Source organism: Globicephala melas, chromosome 14, assembly GCF_963455315.2.
Source record: "Globicephala melas chromosome 14, mGloMel1.2, whole genome shotgun sequence".
Taxonomy (NCBI): domain Eukaryota; kingdom Metazoa; phylum Chordata; class Mammalia; order Artiodactyla; family Delphinidae; genus Globicephala; species Globicephala melas.
The window spans coordinates 31,927,481-31,952,044 of record NC_083327.1 but is presented as its reverse complement, the minus strand read 5'-3'; the positions used below and the strand labels follow the sequence as shown (position 1 = coordinate 31,952,044).

Here is a 24,564-nt window from a genome sequence, read left to right as displayed (position 1 = left end):
TAGAGAAAGAAAGTAGATTGTGGTTGTCCAGGGTTGGAGGTTGGGAGGATGGGGGATAGATAGGTAGGGTACAAGGTTTCTTTGGGGGATGATAAAAATGTCCTAAAATTAGATTACGAAGATGGTCACAAAACTTTGTAAATGTATTAAAACTATTGAACTGTATACTTTAAATGAGTAAACTTTGTTATGTAAATTACATATCAATAAATCTGTTAAAAAGAGGGAGAGGAATGGGTGCTCGGAATACAAACAACAGTATCCCTTACTCGAATTACAGTATATAGTATTAGGATACTATTTTTCTTCCAGGTCCATGGGACAGTAGGAGAACCCTGGTGGATTTGGGTAGAAGATCCTACAAATGATCATATTTATCATTCAGAGAATTTCCTAGTTCTAAAGAAACAGGTAAATATGTATATATGGCTCTCTCCTTATTATGTTGCTGTCATTAGGAAGAAAATGTAAACTAAATACTTTCTATTTTTACTCATTTCTCTATAATTTCATAGTGCAATTAAAGCTTTATGTATTATTTTTTATGTTTCTGTTTGATTTTAAAAGAAAATAGTAATTAAATGTTACAGTATTCATATATTCAAAGTGATTTTCATTTGAGAAATTTAATTATAATCTTTCTAATGGTTTAAGGCATGTCTTCCAGAGGGGTGGGTGGGATAAATAATATTTTAAAAAATTAAATAAAAATTAATAACTTTAGGTGTTACATAAGCACAGTACTAAAGAATATTGAATCACATTGTATAAAAGATATTGTTTTTTAAATTCTCTATAAATTTTAAGAGAAAGACTCAATTTGATGAAAGCTGTCTTTAACTGTGATGCTTCATTCCTAATTTCTCTTTTTATCAAAGAGAAGGCAAGCTAGCTTTAGGCTTGAGTGGACACCCATAGAATTTTATAGCCATATTTTATTTTCATTGCATTTGTGTTCATGATTATCTTCTATTTATGTCAAGTGTTCTGTTATTCCACTTATGGTAGTCAAAGAATTTAAAGAAAACTATTGAGTAAATAATTTGGTAAAAATTAATGAAGTAAAGTACTTGAATGAATGAATTTTGGAAAATTCTGATAATGAGTCAAGTTGATAACCTGTTAATACATGATGATATGCATATGTAAATAATATAAACTGAGTGTATGTTTTTCCTTCTGTAATATCACGTATCCTCAGAAGGGAACCACCTACAAGTTTCTGAAGTATCTGAATATCTCAGCTATTTAGAAATCTAAGATTTTTTTTTATCTTTAGTACATACTGCTATAGATACGATTGTTTTTACAAGAGACTGATAAAGCCTTTATGCTACTAGAATAGCCATATTCATTTTAGACTTTATTTTACATTAGGTCATTAGTAAAGAAGCTCAACTGCTGGTGTTTACAATCCCTATTTTTGAGCCTTTGCCTTCTCAATATTACATCCGAGCAGTGTCTGATCGATGGTTAGGAGCTGAGGCTGTATGTATTATTAACTTTCAACATCTGATTCTACCAGAGAGACATCCTCCCCATACAGGTAACGTATGGAATAGTAACTTGAATCATTGATTTTTCCAAAATTGTTGTTTTAGCTCATGTTGAAAAGTGTCTATGCTTTAAAGTTGCCTGAATCTGAATAAAAATACAACCTATTTGTCAATACAGTTTGAAAAGAGACTTTTCAAAATCAGATCAAATGGCAGGCCTTAATTTTTTTTTTATTTGAGATCCAAAAACATTAAGACTAGTTCAATTTTTATAATCTAACAAGCATGAGACTCACTGTTTCTGTATTACTATGCCTTGATCTCTATTTTTACATTATAATTTCTCTACATCTCCTTCCTTTTTCATTGCAAGTGTTGTCATTTTATCTGTGCTCTCTGTGAAACTTTTGAGATATCCTTTTTTCCTTGCATTTATTACTGTTAAACTTACTTTTAGTATGTTAATTTAATTAAAGTGAATTGTAGGGTTTTTTCCTCCATATAGAGTGCTTCTACACCAAAAAGTGCTAATACTAAGGAGTCAGGTTATGGTATTACTACAGAATGGATTCATGTATACTTCGAGTCAGTTTGTGTCTTACAAACAACGTATACTCTTTATATTGGTTCTTTTCTTCCACACTAACATTATAAAAGGGTATGCGGTGATCTGCAGTATCATGTAACAGTGTTTTTCATTGTTTTCAGTGTTTGATAGTTGACAAAAATCCATTTAAAATTTTTATAACATGATTGAGTGCCTTTCTATTTTGACTTGTTAAAGAAGCAAATTTTCATGAATAAATATTTATAATGATACTTTTAAGTGGCCTATAAAATATTCTATTTCAGAAATATCTTGAGGCTAATCTATTAACTAATTAGTATATTAAGTTTATTTCTTCTCATTGAGAATTCATAATGGATGAGTAAAGATTTCGAGAGACCCTTAATTTATAGCAAAATGAAAGTCAATTTCTCTTTTCCATATAAGTCTTCCAAAGACAAACTCTTTGTTTTTTCAAAATAAAAATAGTAGTTTTTACTGCTTTCAGTGAGCACATTATTTGACAGTCTTTTGGGAAAGTAAAGTAGGCATTAATGTGACTTTAATCTTTGTCATTTTTGTACTTTGTTCATTATCTTAGCATATCTTAAAGAGAGATACTTTAAAATACAGCTTAATACCACTTTGATGTCTTGACAGAGCAAAACTAAAAAATTGTCAACCTAGAAAAATAATGTGATTGCAGTATCTACTAATCTACTCATTGAAGAGGACCTTTCTGGTTTTCTTTTATCAAATATGCTTTGTGATATCTGGAATCTCAAAATAAAATACATAAAAATGTTTGGTGCTTTCATTTAAAACGTATGCTACCAACATCACTACTGGGTCTCTCTGGCTGCAGTACCTGATTTTAACATGTGTTAACATTATATTTTAATGCTCATTTAATCACTTCTTTGTTGAGTGGCCAAGCATGTCACCTTATTTATATAATTGGCTGATTTTCTGACTACATTTTTAAAAGAACTAAATGTACCACCATGACATACCAATTGATATTAAAAATGCATGATGTGGGACTTCCCTGGTGGCACAGTGGTTGAAAATCCGCCTGCCAATGCAGGGGACACGGGTTCGAGCCTTGGTCCAGGAAGATCCCACATGCTGCGTAGCAACTAAGCCCATGCACCACAACTACTGAGGCTGCACTCTAGAGCCTGCGAACCACAACTACTGAGCCCGCGTGCCACAACTACTGAAGCCTGCGTGCCTAGAGCCTGTGCTCCACAACAAGGGAAGCCACTGCAGTGAGAAGACCGCGCACCGCAATGAAGAGTAGCCCCTGCTCGCTGCAACTAGAGAAAGCCCACGCACAGCAATGAAAACCCAACGCAGCCATAAATTAATTAATTAATTAATTTTTTTAAAAAATGCATGATATAACCTCAGTGATGGCTAGTTCTGTTTGGCTCCAAGTATACATATAGGCATCTCACTGAGCTCAAATCAGTCAGGAAAGTATCTTCATCTTTCACAGAAGTAAAGCATCGTAATTTAGCATTGTCAATAAATGCCAAAATATTTATTTTTTTAGTCTTTATTAAGAATATGTCTATGCTTTGATTAGCATTGCAAGTTAAGACTTCCTCCCTTCTTGGTTTTCAGTGCTACAAAAAATATAGGATATTGTAATCTGGTATGAGAAACATACAGTTCTCAATTACCTGTATAATAGAGTAGAGCAATGGAGCAATAATAATATTTTTTAAATTAGCTTTTTTACTTTTAAATACCTTTTCTGAGGAGAGAATTCTGCATACTTTCCCATCTGAAACTGTACAATGAAGATCTAACTCAAGATACAAACCACCATGACCCCTTACTGATTTTTTTTCCCTTCTTACTCAAACTTCAAATGAGTAGAGTCATCTTCCAGGAAGTAATCCTGAGAGTAGCCAACTGATACCTTTCTGGATTATATGAAAAGGAAATGACTATCAAGTTCAAGGGTATCTAGGTATAAGTTTATTTCTCGAAATCATTTTTTATTTTCTAATCTCCTAGACCTCTAGTCTACATAATGATTTACAATTAAATCTAGTTTCTTTCAGTATTTTCCCAGCACAGTTCTTATTTACCCAGTCAGGCTATGATTTAAAACTCCCACCCAAGTTTCTTCTTGGAATTATTTTAAGTTCATATTAGTTTGCGTTGGCTAGAACAGCAGTTCACGTGACCATTCTGTTTTGTCAATTGTCTAACAGATGAACAGTAACTTGTTATTAGTAACCATTCTACTACTGAAGTTTGCAAATGGTTTTCCTTCTTCTACAGATTGGTATAGATTTAGTTTTCTTGTAAAACATGCATATTTTCATTTACTTGTCATTCATATCACTTTCCTGATTGGAAGAGAAAGATGTATCATTAGCACTGTCTTAGAGGTAGCTACCCCAGAAAAGTTTCCAACATGTCAATATTATAAATGTCATAATGGAAAAACAGATTGATAACTAGTATGTAAGAATTTGTTAATCCTTTTTTCCCTCTAAAGAATTGAGGATTATTATAATTTATTTCTAAGAGACAGTATTCAATATTGTGCATATTTTCCAGTTATTGTATGTACCTGTTGAATCTTTTCAGAATTACTGGATCTTCAGCCTTTACCAATCACAGCTTTGGGATGTGAAGCATATGAAGCACTATACAATTTTAGCCACTTTAACCCTGTGCAGACACAAATATTTCATACGCTGTATCACACAGACTGTAATGTCCTACTTGGAGCGCCCACTGGATCAGGAAAGACTGTTGCAGCTGAATTAGCCATTTTCAGAGTCTTCAACAGGTACCCTACTTCAAAGGTCAGTTGGAAACAATCACATGCTTACATTCAATTAGAAAGCATAGTTTATAATCTGTAAAGTAGCCAGTTCTAAACATACTGGCTGGGCTCGATGAATAGGTATGTCACTCTTGGTGAATTTTCCAGGGGAGCCCAGATCAGTATTAGAATAACTGGCCACAAGAAAATTTATATTAAACTTCGGAGTCCTTTAGTTAGATTTCTAATGTAAATATCGGTGCTCACATGTTCTTTCCTCATTGTAAGATACCTAATTCATAGCCATATTTTTAAGAAATATAATGATTCATAATCAATCATAATCAAATCCTTTGGCTATGAAGGAAATGCTAATACTTTAACATATACAGCTTGATTACACAAGGAAATACAGAGGCAGCCTTTATTCCCCATTTCTCCAAATGGCCATGATATCATTAATGTAAAATAATGTGGCAAGTCAAGTAAGTGTTGATTTTAAGCTTTCTTGAAATATGACGTACTCTCACTTTAGAAACATTATTTTCCAAGAAAGCTAACATTTCCAAGAAATGTTTTAACTTCCTTTTTCAGTGATTTCCAGTTAGTAGCTGTTCTTCCCTACTTAGCTTTACATTTTCCTACTCCTCAGTTTATTATGTGGCGAGTGATTCATTAGGAGGCATACTAACACAACAGTAGAGCTCTGTTCTAAGTTTGAAACATTTTATAAAGGAAAGAATTTTTTTTCAGTGAATAATCTGTATGTAAGTTTGGATTATTAAAGATCGGGAGGGGGGGTTGTTTATTTTTGTTTTTTAAAAGGTAGAACACCTAAAATGTATGACTGGCATTGGTGTCTTCCATAAAATATGCATTAAAATTTAAACAACCAGATTATTTATCTTTAGAATTTCAAAATTAGTAACTTTTTTCATGAAAGAATTATAACTCAGGTAGCTCTTGATCATAAAAACTTCTATTTTCAGTAGAACCTTAATTTTCTCTAGGTAATGTATTATCTCATAGTTTTTTTTTAATTTTTCACACTATGTTAAAAGATAATTTCATTATAAACTACCTAAAAATAATACAAATGGTGCTTTTAAAAAAATACTTAAAATGTTCTTTGTCAGTATTTTTATGATGTGCTATATTCATATCTTACTCTGGATAAGTGTTGTTTAAGTTAATGACTTTTTTCTGTTAATTTAAAATTTTAAGTCTTTCATCATTAAAAGATACATTTTTTAAACGACAGTTATATTTTGATAAATTTTATCGAGTTTAACTTTATTTGAAAATGATGTCACTATTTTCATGAGATCTTTTTGCACCCCCATTTTAGGCAGTATATATTGCACCCTTAAAAGCCCTAGTACGTGAAAGAATGGATGATTGGAAAGTTAGAATAGAAGAAAAACTTGGTAAAAAGTAAGTTCTTACTTTTTCAGATGATATGTGTTGAATAATCTAAAAGGATCAACCAGTAAAAGATTTGCATAAAACTGTTGAATGCTTTTACAGTGATTTTCATAGTCTTTTTATTTAAAGGTATGGTAGTTAAAATATTATCAATATTCTCATTTGTTTTAAGATTGCAAGTAAATTAAGGGCTTTCATTTTTCACTTTTATTTGGCAAGATAATTTTCTCAAAATGTCTAGACTCAAAAGCAAAAGCAAAATAAGATACATCTCTTTATTTTTCTTTCATATCTTTCAGGGTAACTTCCAAAAACCACTTAGAAGGCATTCTGCATATAAATAATTTACCAAAAATTTAAAAATCATTGAAGAACATGACTTAAAAAAATTTTACTGTTGACAAGGTTATTTATTATCGTACTGTTTTTAATAGCAAGATTGCATTCTAACCTGAGTGGCAAATAGAGCATCACTAAATAAATTATGGCATATTCACACAATGCAAAATATTGTATTACTCTATTAAAAAATGAACTGTATATACTGAAGAAATGATCTTCAGAGATAGTTAAAAAAATGTTTTTAAGTACCCCTCTTGTTTTTAAAAAAAGGTAAAGAATATAAATATGTGGTTCTTTTAGAATGAGAACTGGGTGACTGGAGAATATCCATGTTGCAGAGACTATTTACTATATATTTTTTGAACCATGTGAATGTATTACCTAGAATGTAAAAAAAATGAATAAAACTAAGTAAAAGTTTTGGGAATGCTATACTTGGAGGAACTAATCTTGACCTTTTTCTGTTTTTCGAATCAAAACACATAAAAATGACTTAATGATTTCCTAAAATTTGGAGTTAGTCTTCAGATTTCCATCTTTCTCACTCTAAATCTGATATCCTCTCAGAATGGGGTGGCACATATTTGCCCCAGGTTATCTTTTTTCTGTCCTAATATGTTTGAATTTGCCTATAATATCTACAAAATTTCAAGCTAAGAAAAGAAATGAAGCTCACACATAATCATATTCTTGGTTTGTTTTTTTTTAAACATCTTTATTGGAGTATAATTGCTTTACAGTGGTGTGTTGCTTTCTGCTTTATAACAAAGTGAATCAGTTATACGTATACATATATCCCCATATCTCCTCCCTCTTGCGTCTCCCTCCCTCCCACCCTCCCTATCCCACCCCTCTAGGTGGTCACAAAGCAACTAGCTGATCTCCCTGTGCTATACGGCTGCTTCCCACTAACTATTTTACATTTGGTAGTGTATATATGTCCATGCCACTCTCTTACTTTGTCCCAGCTTACCCTTCCCCCTTCCCATATCCTCAAGTCCATTCTCTAGTAGGTCTGCGACTTTATTCCCATCTTGCCCCTAGGTTCCTCATGACCTTTTTTTGTTTGCTTTTAGATTCCATATGTATACGTGTTAGCATACGGTATTTCTTTTTTGCTTTCTGACTTACTTTACTCTGTATGACAAACGCTAGGTCCGTCCACCTCACTACAAATAACTCAATTTCGTTTCTTTTTATGGCTGAGTAATATTCCATTGTATATATGTGCCACATCTTCTTTATCCATTCATCTATGGATGGACACTTAGGTTGCTTCCATGTGCGGGCTATTGTAAATAGAGCTGCAATGAACACTGTGGTACATGACTCTTTTTGAATTATGGTTTTCTCAGGATATATGCCCAGTAGTGGGATTGCTGGGTCGTATGGTAGCTCTATTTTTAGTTTTTTAAGGAACCTCCATACTGTTCTCCATAGTGGCTGTATCAATTTACATTCCCACCAACAGTGCAAGAGGGTTCCCTTTTCTCCACACCCTCTCCAGCATTTATTGTTTGTAGACTTTTTGATGATGGCCATTCTGACCGGTGTGAGATGATATCTTATTGTAGTTTTGATTTGCATTTCTCTAATGATTAATGATGTTGAGTATTCCTTCATGTGTTTGTTGGCAATCTGTTTATCTTCCTTGGAGAAATGTTTGTTTAGGTCTTCTGCCCATTTTTGGATTGGGTTGTTTGTTTTTTTGATATTGAGCTGCATGAGCTGCTTGTAAATTTTGGAGATTAATCCTTTGTCAGTTGCTTCATTTGCAAATATTTTCTCCCATTCTGAGGGTTGTCTTTTCATCCTGTTTATGGTTTCATTTGCTGTGGAAAAGCTTTGAAGTTTCATTAGGTCCCATTTGTTTATTTTTGCTTTTATTTCCATTTCTCTAGGAGGTGGGTCAAAAAGGATCTTGCTGTGATTTATGTCATAGAGTGTTCTGCCTCTGTTTTCCTCTAAGAGTTTAATAGTGTCTGGCCTTACATTTAGGTCTTTAATCCATTTTGAGTTTACTTTTGTGTATGGTATTAGGGAGTGTTCTAATTTCATTCTTTTACATGTAGCTGTCCAGTCTTCCCAGCACCACTTACTGAAGAGGCTGTCTTTTCTCCATTGTATATACTTGCCTCCATTATCAAAGGTTAGGTGACCATATGTGTGTGGGTTTATCTCTGGGCTTTCTATCCTGTTCCATTGATCTGTATTTCTGTTTGTGTGCCAGTACCATACTGTCTTGATTACTGTAGCTTTGTAGTATAGTCTGAAGTCAGGGAGCCTGATTCCTCCAGCTTCATTTTTCTTCCTCAAGATTGCTTTGGCTTTTTGGGGTCTTTTGTGTTTCCAAACAAATTGTGTAATTTTTTGTTCTAGTTCTGTGAAAAATGCCATTGGTAGTTTGATAGGGATTGCATTGAATCTGTAGATTGCTTTGGGTAGTATAGGCATTTTCACAATGTTGATTCTTCCAGTCCAAGACCATGGTATATCCCTCCATCTGTTTGTATCATCTTTAATTTCTTTCATCAGTGTCTTACAGTTTTCTGCATACAGGTCTTTTGTCTCCTTAGGTAGGTTTATTCCTAGATATTTTATTCTTTTTGTTGCAATGGTAAATGGGAGTGTTTTCTAAATTTCACTTTCAGATTTTTCATCATTAGTGTATAGGAATGCAAGAGATTTCTGTGCATTAATTTTGTATCCTGCAACTTTACCAAATTCATTGATTAGCTCTAGTAGTTTTCTGGTAGCATCTTTAGGATTCTGTATGTATAGTATCATGTCATCTGCAAACAGTGACAGCTTTACTTCTTTTCCGATTTGGATTCCTTTTATTTCTTTTTCTTCTCTGATTGCTGTGGCTAAAACTTCCAAAACTATGTTGAATAATATTGGTGAGAGTGGACAAACCTTGTCTTGTTCCTGATCTTAGACGAAATTGTTTCAGTTTTTCACCATGGAGAATGATGTTGTCTGTGGGTTTGTCATATATGGCCTTAATCATTTTGAGGTAAGTTCCCTCTATGCCTACTTTCTGGAAGGTTTTTATTATGAGTGTTGAATTTTGTTGAAAGCTTTCTCTGCATCTATTGAGATGATCATATGGTTTTTCTCCTTCAACTTGTTAAAATAGTGTTTCACATTGATGGATTTGCATATATTGAAGAATCCTTGCATTCCTGGGATAAACCCCACTTGATCATGGTGTATGATCCTTTTAGTGTGCCGTTGGATTCTGTTTGCTAGTATTTTGTTGAGGATTTTTGCATCTATGTTCATCAGTGATATTGGCCTGTAGTTTTCTTTTTTGTGACATCGTTGTCTGGTTTTGGTATCAGGGTGATGGTGGCCTCGTAGAATGAGTTTGGGAGTGTTCCTCCCTCTGCTATATTTTGGAAGAGTTTGAGAAGGATAGGTGTTAGCTCTTCTCTAAATGTTTGATAGACATAATCATATTCTTAATGAATGTCTCCTTTTGTCTTAATAAGTTAACACTTTCCCTCATTAGAAAGGTGTTTATTCCAACATATGGAGGAGGTATGAGTTCAACTCTATAAAATCACAAAGGGCAGAGACTTTGTAAACATAATCAAAGCAAAGGTTGATACTCTTGCATGTCTGCATAAAAGTTAGATTTCAATGATTGCTTTTATACATTCTTCATTCTATGGAAGGAAATCATCTTAGAATTATTAAGAAACATCTGTTTTGGACTCAAGTCAGAAAATTTCAGAAATCAAAGGGAGATAAAGTAGTTTTAAGCATAATAAAATTTTATTTTGAAAGACATATTTTTGCTTTTCCAAGTCCATGTGTTACCTGAAAAATTAAAGGGATCATTTTTATTCTTCTCCAGAGTTATTGAACTAACAGGGGATGTAACTCCTGATATGAAATCCATTTCCAAGGCTGACGTTATCGTCACCACACCAGAGAAGTGGGATGGAATCAGCAGAAGCTGGCAGAATAGGAACTATGTAAAGCAAGTCACTATTCTCATCATAGATGAGATCCATCTGCTAGGTGGGTGCCACTATATCTGAGTCCAGTTTACAAACTTCGACTCTTCATACTTGCAGCAGCCAGCATCAGAACTTGTGTTAAATGATTAACATACATTATTCCTATTTCTTAGGGGAGGAAAGAGGCCCTGTTCTAGAAGTCATTGTATCTCGAACGAATTTCATCTCATCTCACACAGAAAAGCCTGTTAGAATAGTTGGACTATCTACCGCATTGGCTAACGCCAGAGACCTTGCTGACTGGCTCAACATTCGTCAGGTATGTGGAAGACTGATAAATCAGGCATTTAATAGTATGGCTCAAGGCTATATTAAGGAGGTGCTATAACACTATAAACTAAAGTATAAAAACTGGAAAGGTTTCTCTCTCATTTTTACTTTAGATGGGCTTGTTCAACTTCCGACCATCAGTGCGTCCAGTTCCACTGGAAGTTCACATTCAAGGTTTCCCAGGTCAACATTACTGTCCTCGTATGGCTAGTATGAATAAGCCTACATTTCAGGGTAAGCTTCAGATTCTTGGAATGAAATACCAACCATTTTGTATGGTAGCCTTTAAATGCATTCTAAATGATGTGGGTTTCTTTGAAAGGGTGGTACTGCTCCAACTTCTACAAATATCTAAAACTATTTACCTTAACTGTTAAGGAGTATAAATATATTTTGAATTAACTATTGACAATTAGATTTCATAAGTGATAATGCCTTTGTAGTAGAATAAATGTATGTAACTTTTTAAAATAATCAAATTAGTCTTAAAAATAATTTATTACGGTACCATGGTAGTAGCTTGAGTAAATGATAGAGGGTACAAGTTTTAAAAACTCACATAATATTGATTTTTATCAGAAATCATCTTAAAAATTTCAGTACTTTTTTTGGCAATGCATCTGTTTATATGTTTTGTCTTGTTTTTCCCTTTCTAACAAATTAGGCAAGCAAGAAAGATTTGAGAGTAACACTCCTATCTTACTAAAACATGTTTTCATGTTTAGGCTGCATAAGGAATATTTATTATATCAATTAAAAATAACCTCCAAAATAAATTCCCTAACGTGAACCGCTGTTGATTGTGAGGTGACAGTTGTGAGGTGACTTTTTAGCTGCTGTAATTAGCCTTATGACAGAAGCAAAGTATTGATTGTGAACTGGAGACCAATCTTGGCAGTTCAGATTATTTACACCTCCACAGAAGCATCGTACAAAATCACTAATGAACTAATAAATCTGTCGTGAGCTGTTCAGCCACACCTGTTCTTGCAGCAGCAAAAATCCATTAAATGTTGAGGTTTTAAAAAGAGGCAAATTCATTCATGGTTATGTGTACAAATGATACCAATATTGTACTAATATGTGTATTTTAAACGTTGTATCTCTAATATGATTTATCAAACCATTACCATTTGTATTCTATAAATTCTGATAAACTGTGTGTTCATTTTTCATAGTATGTATTGTAGATTGCTTATATTTATTTAAGGAATGGCTGATTGCAAACCAGTGATTGAAATGAAGCATTTTGTGTTATGTAAATCAATAGTAAATAACCTATACCTGCACTTCTCTAGATATGGCATAAGTACAGTAGCTGTCCTTGTAAACTATTTATTATACCTGTAGTGGATCACTATATTTCTTTCAGTTTAGATTTACGATTTTGTGATAGCTTTATTTCTCACTCTTAGGGTATAAATATAGTCAAAGTCCTGTCAACATTTCCATTTACGAACCTTGTTTTTTAGCCCATAAAAAGAAATTCTGCAGTTCACATTTCAAACAAGATATTACAAGGAGGTTGAACTTTTTATATAAAATAAAAGTTTTTAATAACTCTGTTTTAAGAGACCTGTGTACACCTAAGTATAAATTCTACTTGTGCCATCTTATCAGCATTTTGGAGCCTATGCATAGCAAAGAAACCTCAACTCCAATTAGGTCAAATGATTTATGTGGCTCTTTAAGTAATATTTTCAGTCTTATTACCCAGTTTTCAAATTACTCATCTTCTGTGTGTCTACTCCCTATGTTTCGTCACTCAGATATAGATTCAAGCATGGTATTCTTTTGAGCTCTCTTCTGCATTCTCTTATCTTCCCTCTTGAAATCTTACACATATGTTTTTAGAAAAAACAGAAGGAAGACATTCTTCTGACTAATTTATTGATACAAACTCTCTAAATTTTTCTATCTACTGGCAACAGGACAAAAATAAAAGGAATTTTTTGTGGCTTTTCTTCACCACCCGCCCCAGGACTTGACTCTCTCTTCAGACCCCAGGACCGATTAACTGTGGAATATCACTGCTCAGGCAAGCAGAAGCACAACTCAGAAATAGAAAACCCCACCTAAGATTTAGTATCCATGTACAGCTATTAATGGAGAGTCGGCTTTTAAGTCTCCTTCCTTGGCAGTTCAGAACAGAACCGGGAGTCGAGATACGTCAGTCTTCCCTGTCCTAGGCAGAATACTCCCCTGAGCAGAGGCAGCTACCTTTCCTTTCCTATCATTTCTCCAATATGCTGTCAGATCCAGGTAGTAGCTCAAATAATGCTATACTTCATGACCAAATCATGAATTCAATTAAATCATTTACACCATTAGTTTTCATGTGTCCATTTGATGTCCTGATGAAATTCGGATTCTGGTATAAGTGGCTTACCATTGTATTTTCCACAACTTTTCAACAGCAATTAGAAGCCATTCTCCAGCCAAACCTGTTCTGATATTTGTCTCATCAAGACGTCAAACTCGTCTTACTGCTTTGGAATTGATAGCCTTTCTGGCTACTGAAGAAGATCCAAAGCAGTGGTTGAATATGGATGAAAGAGAGGTAAGCAGCATATTTTATTTCTACTTCTTCTACATGTTGAATTAGTTTGTATTGTAGTATAATGGAAATTACGCATATAAGTATGTTTAGTTTTAATCTATATTAAAAGTTTCGTATAACATTACAGAAATTTGTGGAAAAGATAGAGAAAATGCATAAATACTGCCACCTTAAAACTATTAATATTTTCATGGATTTTCTTCCAGTATTTTTCCACTAAATATTTTTTTACATCATATTTATTCCTGTATTTTTCCCTTTAACATCATCACCTATGCATATTTTAATATTCAGCTAAGATTTCTCTAATATTTGAGTGTTCACTGCCCTCATGGAACTTATAATCAATTTTGGAAAATTAACTTTTTATAAACTATATAACATGACCATTTTTGAAAATTTAGAAAACACTGATAAGTATGTGAAAATTAAAAACCTGTTGTTATCCTTTAAGTAATAACTGTCATTAAATTCTTTTATGTCTATATAATAATATTCTATTATGTGGCTATTCCATTGTATTTTTCTCCTATAATTAAATAATTATGTATCTTTATTATTATAAGTTTTTCTTTGTTAGAATTATTTCCTCAGTATAAAGTTCTAAGGTTAACATCAATGAGTCGGATAATGTGGACATTCTTATAGCTTTTCATATACACTGATAATTACTTTCCAAAAGGGCAATAGTAATTGTGGTTATCACTATTGATGTATGAATTGTCAGCAGTATATGAGAGTAACAGTTTCACTACATCCTCATTTGTCGTAATTTATTGTTATACATAAAATGTCTCTTGTTGCTTTAGTGTTTATGTGTGCCTTACTTTTTTTGTGGTTGAACATTTTTTTAATATATATTTGTTTAATTTTTTTCTTTTTTGTCCCTTCATTCCTTTGGGCTTTTATCTGTTGCAGTACAGCAGTTTTTCTTATAGACTTGTGTGGGAGCCTTACCAAATTAAAATACCACACACACACACACACACACACACACACACACACACACTCCCCTAAAACTATACAAGTTTACCTTGGAGATATTGTAGATTGGGCTCAAAACCATTGCAATAAAGCAAACCTTGCAATAAAGCAAATCACACGAAATTTTTGGTTTCCTAGATCATAACAAAAGTTATATTTTCACTATACTATAGTCAGTTAAGAGTGCAATAGCATTATGTCTTAAAAGAATGTACATACCTTAATGTAAAAAGACTGTATTGCTAAAAAACGCTAACCATCATCTGAGCCTTCAGTAGTCATAGTAGTGACATCAAAGATCACTGATCACAGCTCATTGTAGCAAATATAGTAATGATGAAAAAGTTTGAAACATTGAGAGAACTTCCAAAACGTGACACAGAGACATGAAGTGAGCAAATGTTGTTGAAAAAATGGTGTTCATAGACTTGCTCAACGTAGAGTTGCCAGAAACCTTCAATTTGTAAAAAAAAAAACACAATATCTGCAAAACACAGTAAAATGAGGTATGCCTTATGATGTCACTTTTTTCCATGTATATGTATTGATTATACATATGTATTAATCTTTCACCTACTTTATTAGTAAATTTTGGTAGTTCACTGAATGTCATTTATCTTAGTTGTTTTTTCGAATAGCAGTTTTTGCATTTTATGTGATACAATCTGTTTATATGGGCTTTGTGATTCCTTCTAATACTTCTAAACGTAGGTATACCTCCTCCCCTCCATAGATTTGTAGACAGTGATTTTTCTTTTCTAATACTTTTCCAGTTTTTTAAAATATGCTCCTAATTGGAGTTATGATGAAAAAATAGTTGATATCGGTAATAAAACTGTTGCATTGTCCTCCTTCTCCCTGCACACCTCCCCTGTCTCATCTCACGCAGCCTGAAGAACAGTAAACATGCTGCTCCTAGCCCACTAGTGTCAGTGTCAACAGTCACATATTTCTCCCCTTCCACATCTCATGACTCATTTAGGGTTAGTACCCCTGTTGGATGGTACCGTGTATATTATGGTCATACATTAACTAATATTAGTTAACTAATAATAGTTAATATTTCAAAGCGTTCTTGCATAGCACCACAGATGACCCCAAAATTAGCTTCATATAAAAGGTATCACATGACTCCATGAAGTAGAGTGAAAGTTATCATTTTATCTTTTAAGTTTCATCATTAGTTCCTTACTGTGACTTGTAGGCATATACAAGGTGTATAATTCAAGATCATTTAAAATCAAAATAATTTTGTCAAAAGTTCCTTGTCCTGTGTTATTTAATTATTGTGCCCAAATAATCACCCTGTTTTGTCTAAACAGTATCTTGACTTAGAAGGCAAATGCTGAAAAATAGTTGTATGGAATATTGACAGTTTAGTTTATGTGCAGCATCTATCTAGGCTTAGTTTTGTTTTTTGTTTTTGTTTTCTTCTTGTGTCTTATCCCTAACAGTGTTCCTAATGGAGACTTTTCTTAGAAGTCAAGGTGCAAGGTACCTACTTATTGAATCCATTTTGGGATGTTTGCTCATATATATAAGAGCTGGGCCTTTAGCACATATGTGACTCACAGGAACCTCACATGTGAACCTCATGTGCTCTCCCCAACTATAGTACAACTCTACTATTCTTTATTTTTTTATTTTAAGGTATGAGACCTAAGGAATTCTGGACAGCTCAGCCATTATATGGAACTACCTCTCTGTTTTGTTTTGTTTCGTTTTTATTTAACCCAAGAATCTATCACCAAGGCTCATTAGAAACCATAGAATTTATGTGCATGGTTTCTGCTGTTTCATAGACTTTCATTGCTAAGGTAGGACAGTTAGAAATTGCCACTTCTGCACATTTTGTTTCACTAAGCCCATCTCAAGAATAAGACAACCCAGGCTTTGTTTTTATTCCTGCCTCTAAAAGCAATCACCTTTAAAATCAAAATTTCCGAGGGTTTATAACCAATTATTATGCAAACTCATTCTGATTATACCAAAACCTCCTATAAAGCAGGTGTTTCCGTGCGTTGTTGAATCCCCTAAATAATTAAATTAGGAGGACTTTTTAGCACTTTAATTTTGTAAGAGTTATTTTCTGTAATATCCGGGGCTAGACACTTGATGACGATTCCTATTGCTGCTCCTTGGACAGTGTCAGGTTGGTGTTCTGTGGTAGGTCATGAGTACTCTGGTTAGGACTCTAGTGTTGACAACTTGATCATTCAAGGAGGCAGAGTAAGCATGGGAGCAGTTATCCTGGCAGCTGTGAAGCAGGGTGCTTGTGGAAGAGGGTTGCATCAAAGTCATTCTGAAACTGAATGGTGTGAAGTCAGAAAGTGTCCCTAGATGTGGAGGTGGGAGGGGAGAGGTTCAGTGGGGGAGTAAAGAAAGCCAGGGCAAATCTGAAGAGGCTGGAGAAAGAGAATGTGACCAAGGAAGAATATGTGTGTTGTATTTTGTTTCTCAGCAAAGACAAAAGGAGTTGTCCATCTAACTTTTTAACCCAGTAAAGTCTCTTTACTTTACCTAAAGTAAAGTATTAGGAAGCAGATCCTCTTCAAGTGGATCACTGATATGAAATCATACTGAGAAAACCCCAAAAGTAATGCCCTTTCGTATTTGCCATTATGAAGACTTCTTGCACTGATTTCAAAAGTTTGTGGGCATGTGCTGTCCTGTCTCTTGAATTCTCAGTTGGACAGCCACCACTTCCACCATTAACCTCAAACTATTGTTGGGCTTTTGCCTCACTCTCTCAAGCTTCAGTTTCAAGACAGAAACATCTGAATGCCTGAACTTCAGTCTCTAGCATGCAGCAGGAATAGGGAATATCTTCTTCACTTTGGCCTCTACTGAGGGATTTTCAGATACTGGCTGTCTATAAACAGTGGAGGTACAAGCAGTGAAGGTTCACTGTAGTCTATTATTTGTCCAAACTCACTGATACACAGTCTCTCCAAACCTACACTTAAAAAAACAAATTTCTTCTAACAATGCAATTCTCCCTCATATAACCAAAATCCACTCATCCCTCCCCAAGGGGGGCAACTGAAAATTTCATCATTAAATCCATTAATCCTAGATCTCTTGACTATATCCAGTCACCCTCTGGTTCTTTGGCAATCCTCTCTCAATATTCTCTAGCCAATGGACTAAATGATAAAGTTGCCCACAATTAACACATGCTATATTCAACAGTAGAGGATAGGGAGAGGAAAGAGAAATGAAATTAGTTAATATATCTAACATATTGTTAGTTAAAATATGTTAGTGCAGGGCTTCCCTGGTGGCACAGTGGTTAAGAATCCACCTGCCAATGCAGAGGACACGGGTTCGAGCCCTGGTCCGGGAAGATCCCACATGCTGCGGAGCAGCTAAGCCCATGCGCCACAACTACTGAGCCTGTGCTCTAGAGCCCGTGAGCCACAACTACTGAGCCCATGTGCCACAACTACTGAAGCCCACACGCCTAGAGCCCGTGCTCCGCAACAAGAGAAGCCACCGCAATGAGAAGGCCGTGCACCACGACAAAAAGCCCCCGCTCGCCACAACTAGAGAAAGCCCACGCAGAGCAATGAAGACCCAATGCAGCCAAAAAAATAAAATAAATAAATTTTAAAATAAATAAAGAAATAAAATATGTTAGTACATATATGAGATAGCAAGGGTAGAGACCACAGTGTTTGTTTCTGCAACTGATTGGGGAGCTAAAAAGATATTTGTGGTTTATTTTCTCTGCTATCCATCACCTGTACACTTCTTCAACCAGCCCCTAAGCTAATTACGATTCTTTATCCAGTGGAGTTACCAAAACCCACATTACTGAGACACTGGAAATTGGATGTTCATATATGCTTAGTATATAGGGTTTTTTTAGAACTTCGATTTATTTTCCAAATGTGAGAAGATTTCTCTGAGGTCCATTCAAAGTTTTCCTTCCCCTTATTGTATAGCAGTAGCCCAGTTTTTCCATCAGGGTCAGTCACCTAAACTACACCAGGACCATATTTTCCTTGCTCACCCTGTAGCATAAGGGCCTCAAATGGCCCTGTGGCTGTTTCAGCTTCCAAGTAAATTGTTACATCCCTTGGATATTGTCTGTAAACTAGAAGAGCTAGAGGTGTAGGGAAAGGCAACAAAAAATTTCCAAGTGGTTTATTAGCTATGTTTGCAGAAGACATCGGCACACACTGACTACTTGGTTCCTGGAACTGTATGTTCTGGCAGTGAGAGAAGTAGTATCATTTAATGATTGCGTAGTTCAGAGCATACACCTTATCCTACAAAATAACACCCCAACCTTGCCAAAGTAGTGTATCTCAGCTGCCACTCAGTCATTAATCTATAAAACCTGCTCTTTCTGGGTAATGAGAGACATAATAGGAACAGTGGATCCCATGGCGTCCATTGTCTTAATCTTTCTCTATGATGTGAACTCTTCAGTCAGAAAAATTATCATACAGGATATCATGAAGATGTATAAAGCATTCAGTAATCCTACCATTGAAGCCACTGGCAGGACATGATGGGCAGGATAGGAGAATCAAAATCTGTAGTGTCCATTCTAGACATCATCTCAAATAGATGTCCCCTCTGTGATAGAAAGGGTCCAGTGTAATTCCCTTACCACCGGATAGCTGTCTGTTCCCATGGCGAAGGTACTTATAATGGGCCCAGGGTTGTCTGCGTTGGTGGCATATGGGGCACTGAGCAGTGGCAGTAGTGGGTCGGCCTGAGGAAGAGAAAGTCCATGCTTAGCCCAGGCAGAGTTTCATCTCTTCCACCGTGGAGCCACTTAGTACGTGAAACCATTGCACAAAGACCTGGGGCCTGGGAGGGAAGCTGCTGGGTACCCTCAGATGCCCACTTGACTGTTAACAGCATTTTCCACACTGCTGTTAACTTTTTGGTAAACATCTTCATGGGATATAGGTAGCTGTTTATTCTAGCACCATTCTAAAAGTTCGTCTACCTAAAACTTCTGCCTTTCTTGCCACCTGTCTTCCAATAGCACTCTTGCCAAGCTCCTGACCATTTGGCTAATCCAGTAACTACAGAGCAAAGGATGGATCATCAATTTGCATCATCTCTACTTTGTAGGAAAGTGACAAGGAAATACATAACACTCAACTTTTACTCCTTTCCTTAGAGTCATCCGTGAAAGGACCATAATACCACATCAGTGTACTTCTTATGGTGCCACAATCTTGTTCAAAGCCATTTGGAATTTGGAATTTTTTCCCCCTCAGTCAATTTGACATAAGAAATACCCCATGGGGCCTAGGTACATAGGTTGAAGTCGGGATAGTATGGCAGGAATAGGCACACACGTGGAGGGTTCATGGATCACCTTTCATGATATTCTTCCATCAGCTCCTTTTATTTCTAATAATGATGAGTGCTGCTAGATAGCTCAGATAACATCCAGTTCGTGATCAGCACCTTCAGTTGCAAGGTTACCTGGTATTACATAGTCAGGAATTCTTTCTCTCCCCGCTCAAAAATATCCATTAAATAATCCTCTAACTTAAATCAATAGGTAGCTCTTAAGAGAATTTGTAAAGTATTCATTTATTTAACATATATTTATTGAATGTCTACAACTTACCAAGCACTGTGTGTTAGCCTTACTGATCCCAAATCTCAAAGAGCTTAAGTGAAGAAAGTAGAAATTTTAAAATATATGCATGATTAAATAAATAAGGTGATATCAAATTATGAAAATTGTATGGAAGAAACCAATAAGAAATGGAATAGAATAGGGGAATGGGAGGCTTCTTTAAATAGATTAGTCAGAGAAGACTTCTCTAAAGAGATGACATTTAAGCTGAGCACCAAAGCATAAGAACAAGCTGGCTACACAAAGAGAGAAGATAACCGCGTTTCAGGTGAAGGGACAGCATGTTAAAGGAACAGTGAGCAGATCGGTTGAGCTGGAGCCGCATAAGCAGGAGGAGGGTGCTACAAGTTACACTTGAGAGACAGGCAGGAGCCAGCTCATGCAAGGCCATAGCCCCATGGTTAAGGACTTGGATTTTTATTCTAAATACTATGGGAAGACAGTCATTTTTTCATTTATTAGACCAACATTTATTGAGATCCTTCTGTGTGTCAGGTGTCAGGTAAAGTTCCTGCCCTATGGAATTAACATTCTAGTGGGAGTGATAGCTAATAAGCAAGTATGTCAAGTTGTAATAATTCACATGGGGGAAAAAAATAAGCAAGTTAAAGGGAATAGGGAATGCCAAAGATGGTAATGGAATGTTGTACATTAATACAAGTTGAGAAGGCCTCCCTGATGAAGGTACCTTTGAACAAAGAACTGAAGGAATCAAGGAAGCAAACTAAGCAGGTATCTGAGGGAGGAGTGTTCCAGGGCATTAAAGGTTTTAAGCTAAACAAATTACATACCCCAATTTACATTTTAAGATCACTTTTGCTGCTTAGTGGAAAATGGATTGAAGTGGAAGTAAGCATGGAATTAACGATGGTGGTGACCTAGGGGCCACCTAGAGCGGTAACAGTGGGAATGAAAAAATATATTTGGGGCTAGATGCAATAGGACTTTCTAATAGATGAGAAATGGAGATTCAAGAACTGAAAAGAATCAAGAATGGTGCCCCAGTTATTAACCCTAAACATCTGAGTAAATAATAGCGTCATTTATTGAAATGGGGAGAACCGAGACTGTAGGATAGAGAGGAAGGAGGAGACAGATTTAGGATGGAGAGAGACAGACGGAGAAGACAGATCTGAGCTTAAAAAAAAAAAAAAAGGAAAGAAAAGAAAAGAAAATTATATTTTGGACATGTTAATTTGTATCTCCAAGACTTTCAAGTGGAGATCTCAAGGCAGTTAAATGTCGGAAGTCTGTAAAACCCACAGAGGATGTGAGATATATGAACTTGGGAGCATCTGCAAGCCTTTAAACCCAGGTGAGCACCTGAGACCCTCGGATAGAGAGGGTGGAGATCAAAAAGCAGGCCTGAGGGACTCTCTCATTGTGAGCTTAGGTAGAAAATGAGCTGGCAACGAACCCTGAGAAAGCAGTGCCAGTGCGGAAACACAGTGTCCTAGAACACTGTAGACAGGAGGGGTTCGTGAAGGAAGGAGTGCTTGACTACATCAGATGTTAATGGGAGCTGAGTGAGATGAGAGCAGAGAAACACCGGTGGGATTTAGCACTTGGACATCTTGGACGAACTTGGCAAGTAGGGTCAGTGACATGTTGTGAACATAAGCCAGTTTGGAAGGAGTTGAGGGATAAATGGGTGGGAGGGGAAGGAAATGGAAGCAAATAGCGTATACAGCTCCTTCTAGAAGCTTTTCTATGTAATTTAATTAGTTATAATTTAGTGCCTAACAAGTGTGGTTCATTGGCTTCTGCCAAATAACTCTGCAATCTGGTTTGACGTGCAAGGGTGAATGGTGCTGGGATCTGGATGGTTGCCAACCTGCTTGGAAAGATAAAAGAGCAGAGGGAACACCCTTTCTTCTGAGCGGGTTTACTGATTGAAAACTCAGAATACTGTGCTTATTTCATCACTCACACCTTGCATGAGATGCGTATCTGGGATGGGAAAGCAGAACCCTGGCTGAAGATTAGACTTTATTCTTCAGTCTTACTTATGTTCTCCTCAACTCCTCTGTGTGTCTGTCCAATTAGCAGCAGGGCTAACCCTTTCTTCTTCCACACTGTTAAATAAGGTCCAGGTAGCTAAAAGAAAAGCACATCAAAGACAACTAGCTTTTTTCTTTTTTCCCCCCTTACATCCTTACAAGTAGGAATGAATTAAACAGAATCCTACAAGGCTTTTTGCCCTGAAGGTCCTGGACCACAATGTTTGAGTTGAGTTCTAAAGTCTGCGGTACCACGAGAAGGTAGATGCTGGGAAATAATCTGAAGCAGGAAAGGGGATAGCTTTCTGACTGAAGCACGATAGGAAAAGAATCCAGATGTGGATAACATGAAAATCGGAGGAGTATGGAAGACAAGAATTCCTTGGAACATAGTATTGTTAAACCTTGTTAATTCAAATTAATTGGCTAGAAGACTCACACAGATGACACTGAATATAATTAAGGAAATGTGCTAATTATAAATTTACACAATGCTTCAAAGTGAATTAATGAAAAACTGTAGCATAGGTACACAGGAGGGGCACGTTCATGAAAAGTAGAATTGGTGTTATTTCCGCATGCTTAATACTGAAGGAATTTTTTGATGCTTGAAAATTATTTCATTTTAAGCTAAACATAACTCACCCAACCTCATTACAAGTAAAACCTTCATAGATGTACAAAGATGAACTATAGCCTAGCTTTACACAAAATGATCACAAGTTCAGATTTGGTGGAGTTTCTACTACTGACATTTTACTATAGCTTTCTTTGATTCATTTGCTTTTTCATTCAACATATATATATTGACCTCTTCCTGTAGGTAAGAAGTTAGTACCAGGCTTTGAAAATGGACTTGGAGATTGTTAAAAATCAGAAATTAAGTTGAGTTTAATGTAGGGTAACCACATTTTCAACTTGAACAATCTGTTTTATCAAACTAAAATAGATTTAGGTCATGATACAAAACTCTCACCCAAGTGCTTTCTATTTTGATCAAGCTTCAGACCTCTTAATGACTACCCGATAAAGAAAACTATTAGGCTCAGAATATTGTCAAAACAGACATTATCTACAGATTTGCTGAACATTGGACATTGAACTGAGTTGGGTCTCATGGAATATTTGTGTAATTAAGAGCAGCTTCAAGATAGGAGACTGTTCTTTTTTATTTTGTCTTAGTTGATATCATATATGTCCTATTGACTAAAGAGGCAAAGCTCTTATTATGCTTAGTAATAATTGCTGTATTTATCAAGTACTTTATAGTTCACTAAAGACTTATCCCATTTAATCATGAACTCTGGGAGGGTCGTTCCTGTTATCCCAATTTTACAGATGCAGAAACTGAAACTTAGAAGAATTAAGTGACTTGCCCAATAGCACAAAGCAAGTAAGCGCAGCGTGGGAGCTCAAAACCAGAGTGGCTGTCTCAGAGTAATGTTCTTTTACTGTCCCGCACAGTAATGGAATCATGGACAACATACTGTCTAGAGAAGATGGAAAAGTCAAAGTAAGGGTGTGTGTCTTTTGGCGGGGACGCAAGTCAGTAGCTAAAATATCAAATGCAAGCAACCAACAAGAGCTGTGCCGTTCTCAATCATGAAAGGTGATATCTTAGTTTAGAAAAGAATGTTATTTTAAGTATTCTTCATTTTGAGGCGTGGGAGTAGAAATACTCAAATAATAAAGAAAAAATAGATTTGCAAATCATCTGCATAACGTTCCCCAGCTGTGTGAGTCTAGGACATTACTCATTATTTCAACTCTTATCTGTTTTTTGTATACCTTTTAAAACAATGTGGTCCACCCCTAAGTCAAGTGGATGATGTCATTACTTCAAGTAGTTATTTGAAATATCCCTCATTCATGTGATGATTAGAGGGTGGCATTGTGGTTGAGAGCATGGACTAGAGCCAGGCTTCCTGGGTTCAGTACTGACTTCCCACTGCAAGTGGGATGTTTCACTTCTGAGCCTCATCCTTTAATCTGTGAAAGGATGATAATCTCTCCCCACAAGAGTCTTGCGAGGATTAAATGTATTAGTACATTTAATGTACATAGAACAGGCCTGGAACAGAGTTAAATATTCAATAAGTGTTATTACATTGAATAACATCTTTTAAACAGATAGATTCTTTTTGCTGAAAGCACTGGTAAAATTTGGTCATATATTTATAATCTTTTGCTTGTGGTCCTTCACAAATTTAATTCATATTAATATAGTATTTGTTCATTTAAAATTGTGCTACTTTAGAAAATCAATTCTATAATGTCCCTTTTATCAGCGTTCTCTGCATTTTAAAAGCAGAGATGTATAAAAATGTTCTCCAAGAATGTTTTGGAATTTGAACTCACCAGAAATTGAAATAAGCATAAAATGTATACTCAAAAATTACCAATAGCATAGTGAATTAAGTTGAAAACATTAATAAGGAAAAATTTGTAATATCTCAGCCCTATATAGCCCAGTTTTGATATTTCTATTATTAAGAATCAAGTTAACC

At 35.4% G+C, this 24,564-nt stretch overlaps 1 protein-coding gene across 3 annotated transcripts in view; it reads left to right on the top strand.

Moving 5' to 3' along the window:
- ASCC3 (activating signal cointegrator 1 complex subunit 3) overlaps nt 1-24,564 on the top strand; it is a 333,519-nt gene that overhangs the window by 212,940 nt on the left and 96,015 nt on the right. For all 3 annotated transcript variants that reach the window (XM_030882956.2, XM_030882957.2, XM_030882960.3), the window contains exons 23-30: nt 313-411; nt 1,378-1,546; nt 4,654-4,874; nt 6,183-6,268; nt 10,464-10,630; nt 10,743-10,888; nt 11,013-11,133; nt 13,317-13,459. In XM_030882956.2, the coding sequence (XP_030738816.1) occupies nt 313-411; nt 1,378-1,546; nt 4,654-4,874; nt 6,183-6,268; nt 10,464-10,630; nt 10,743-10,888; nt 11,013-11,133; nt 13,317-13,459 (1,152 nt within the window). The remainder of the gene's footprint in view (nt 1-312; nt 412-1,377; nt 1,547-4,653; nt 4,875-6,182; nt 6,269-10,463; nt 10,631-10,742; nt 10,889-11,012; nt 11,134-13,316; nt 13,460-24,564) is intronic.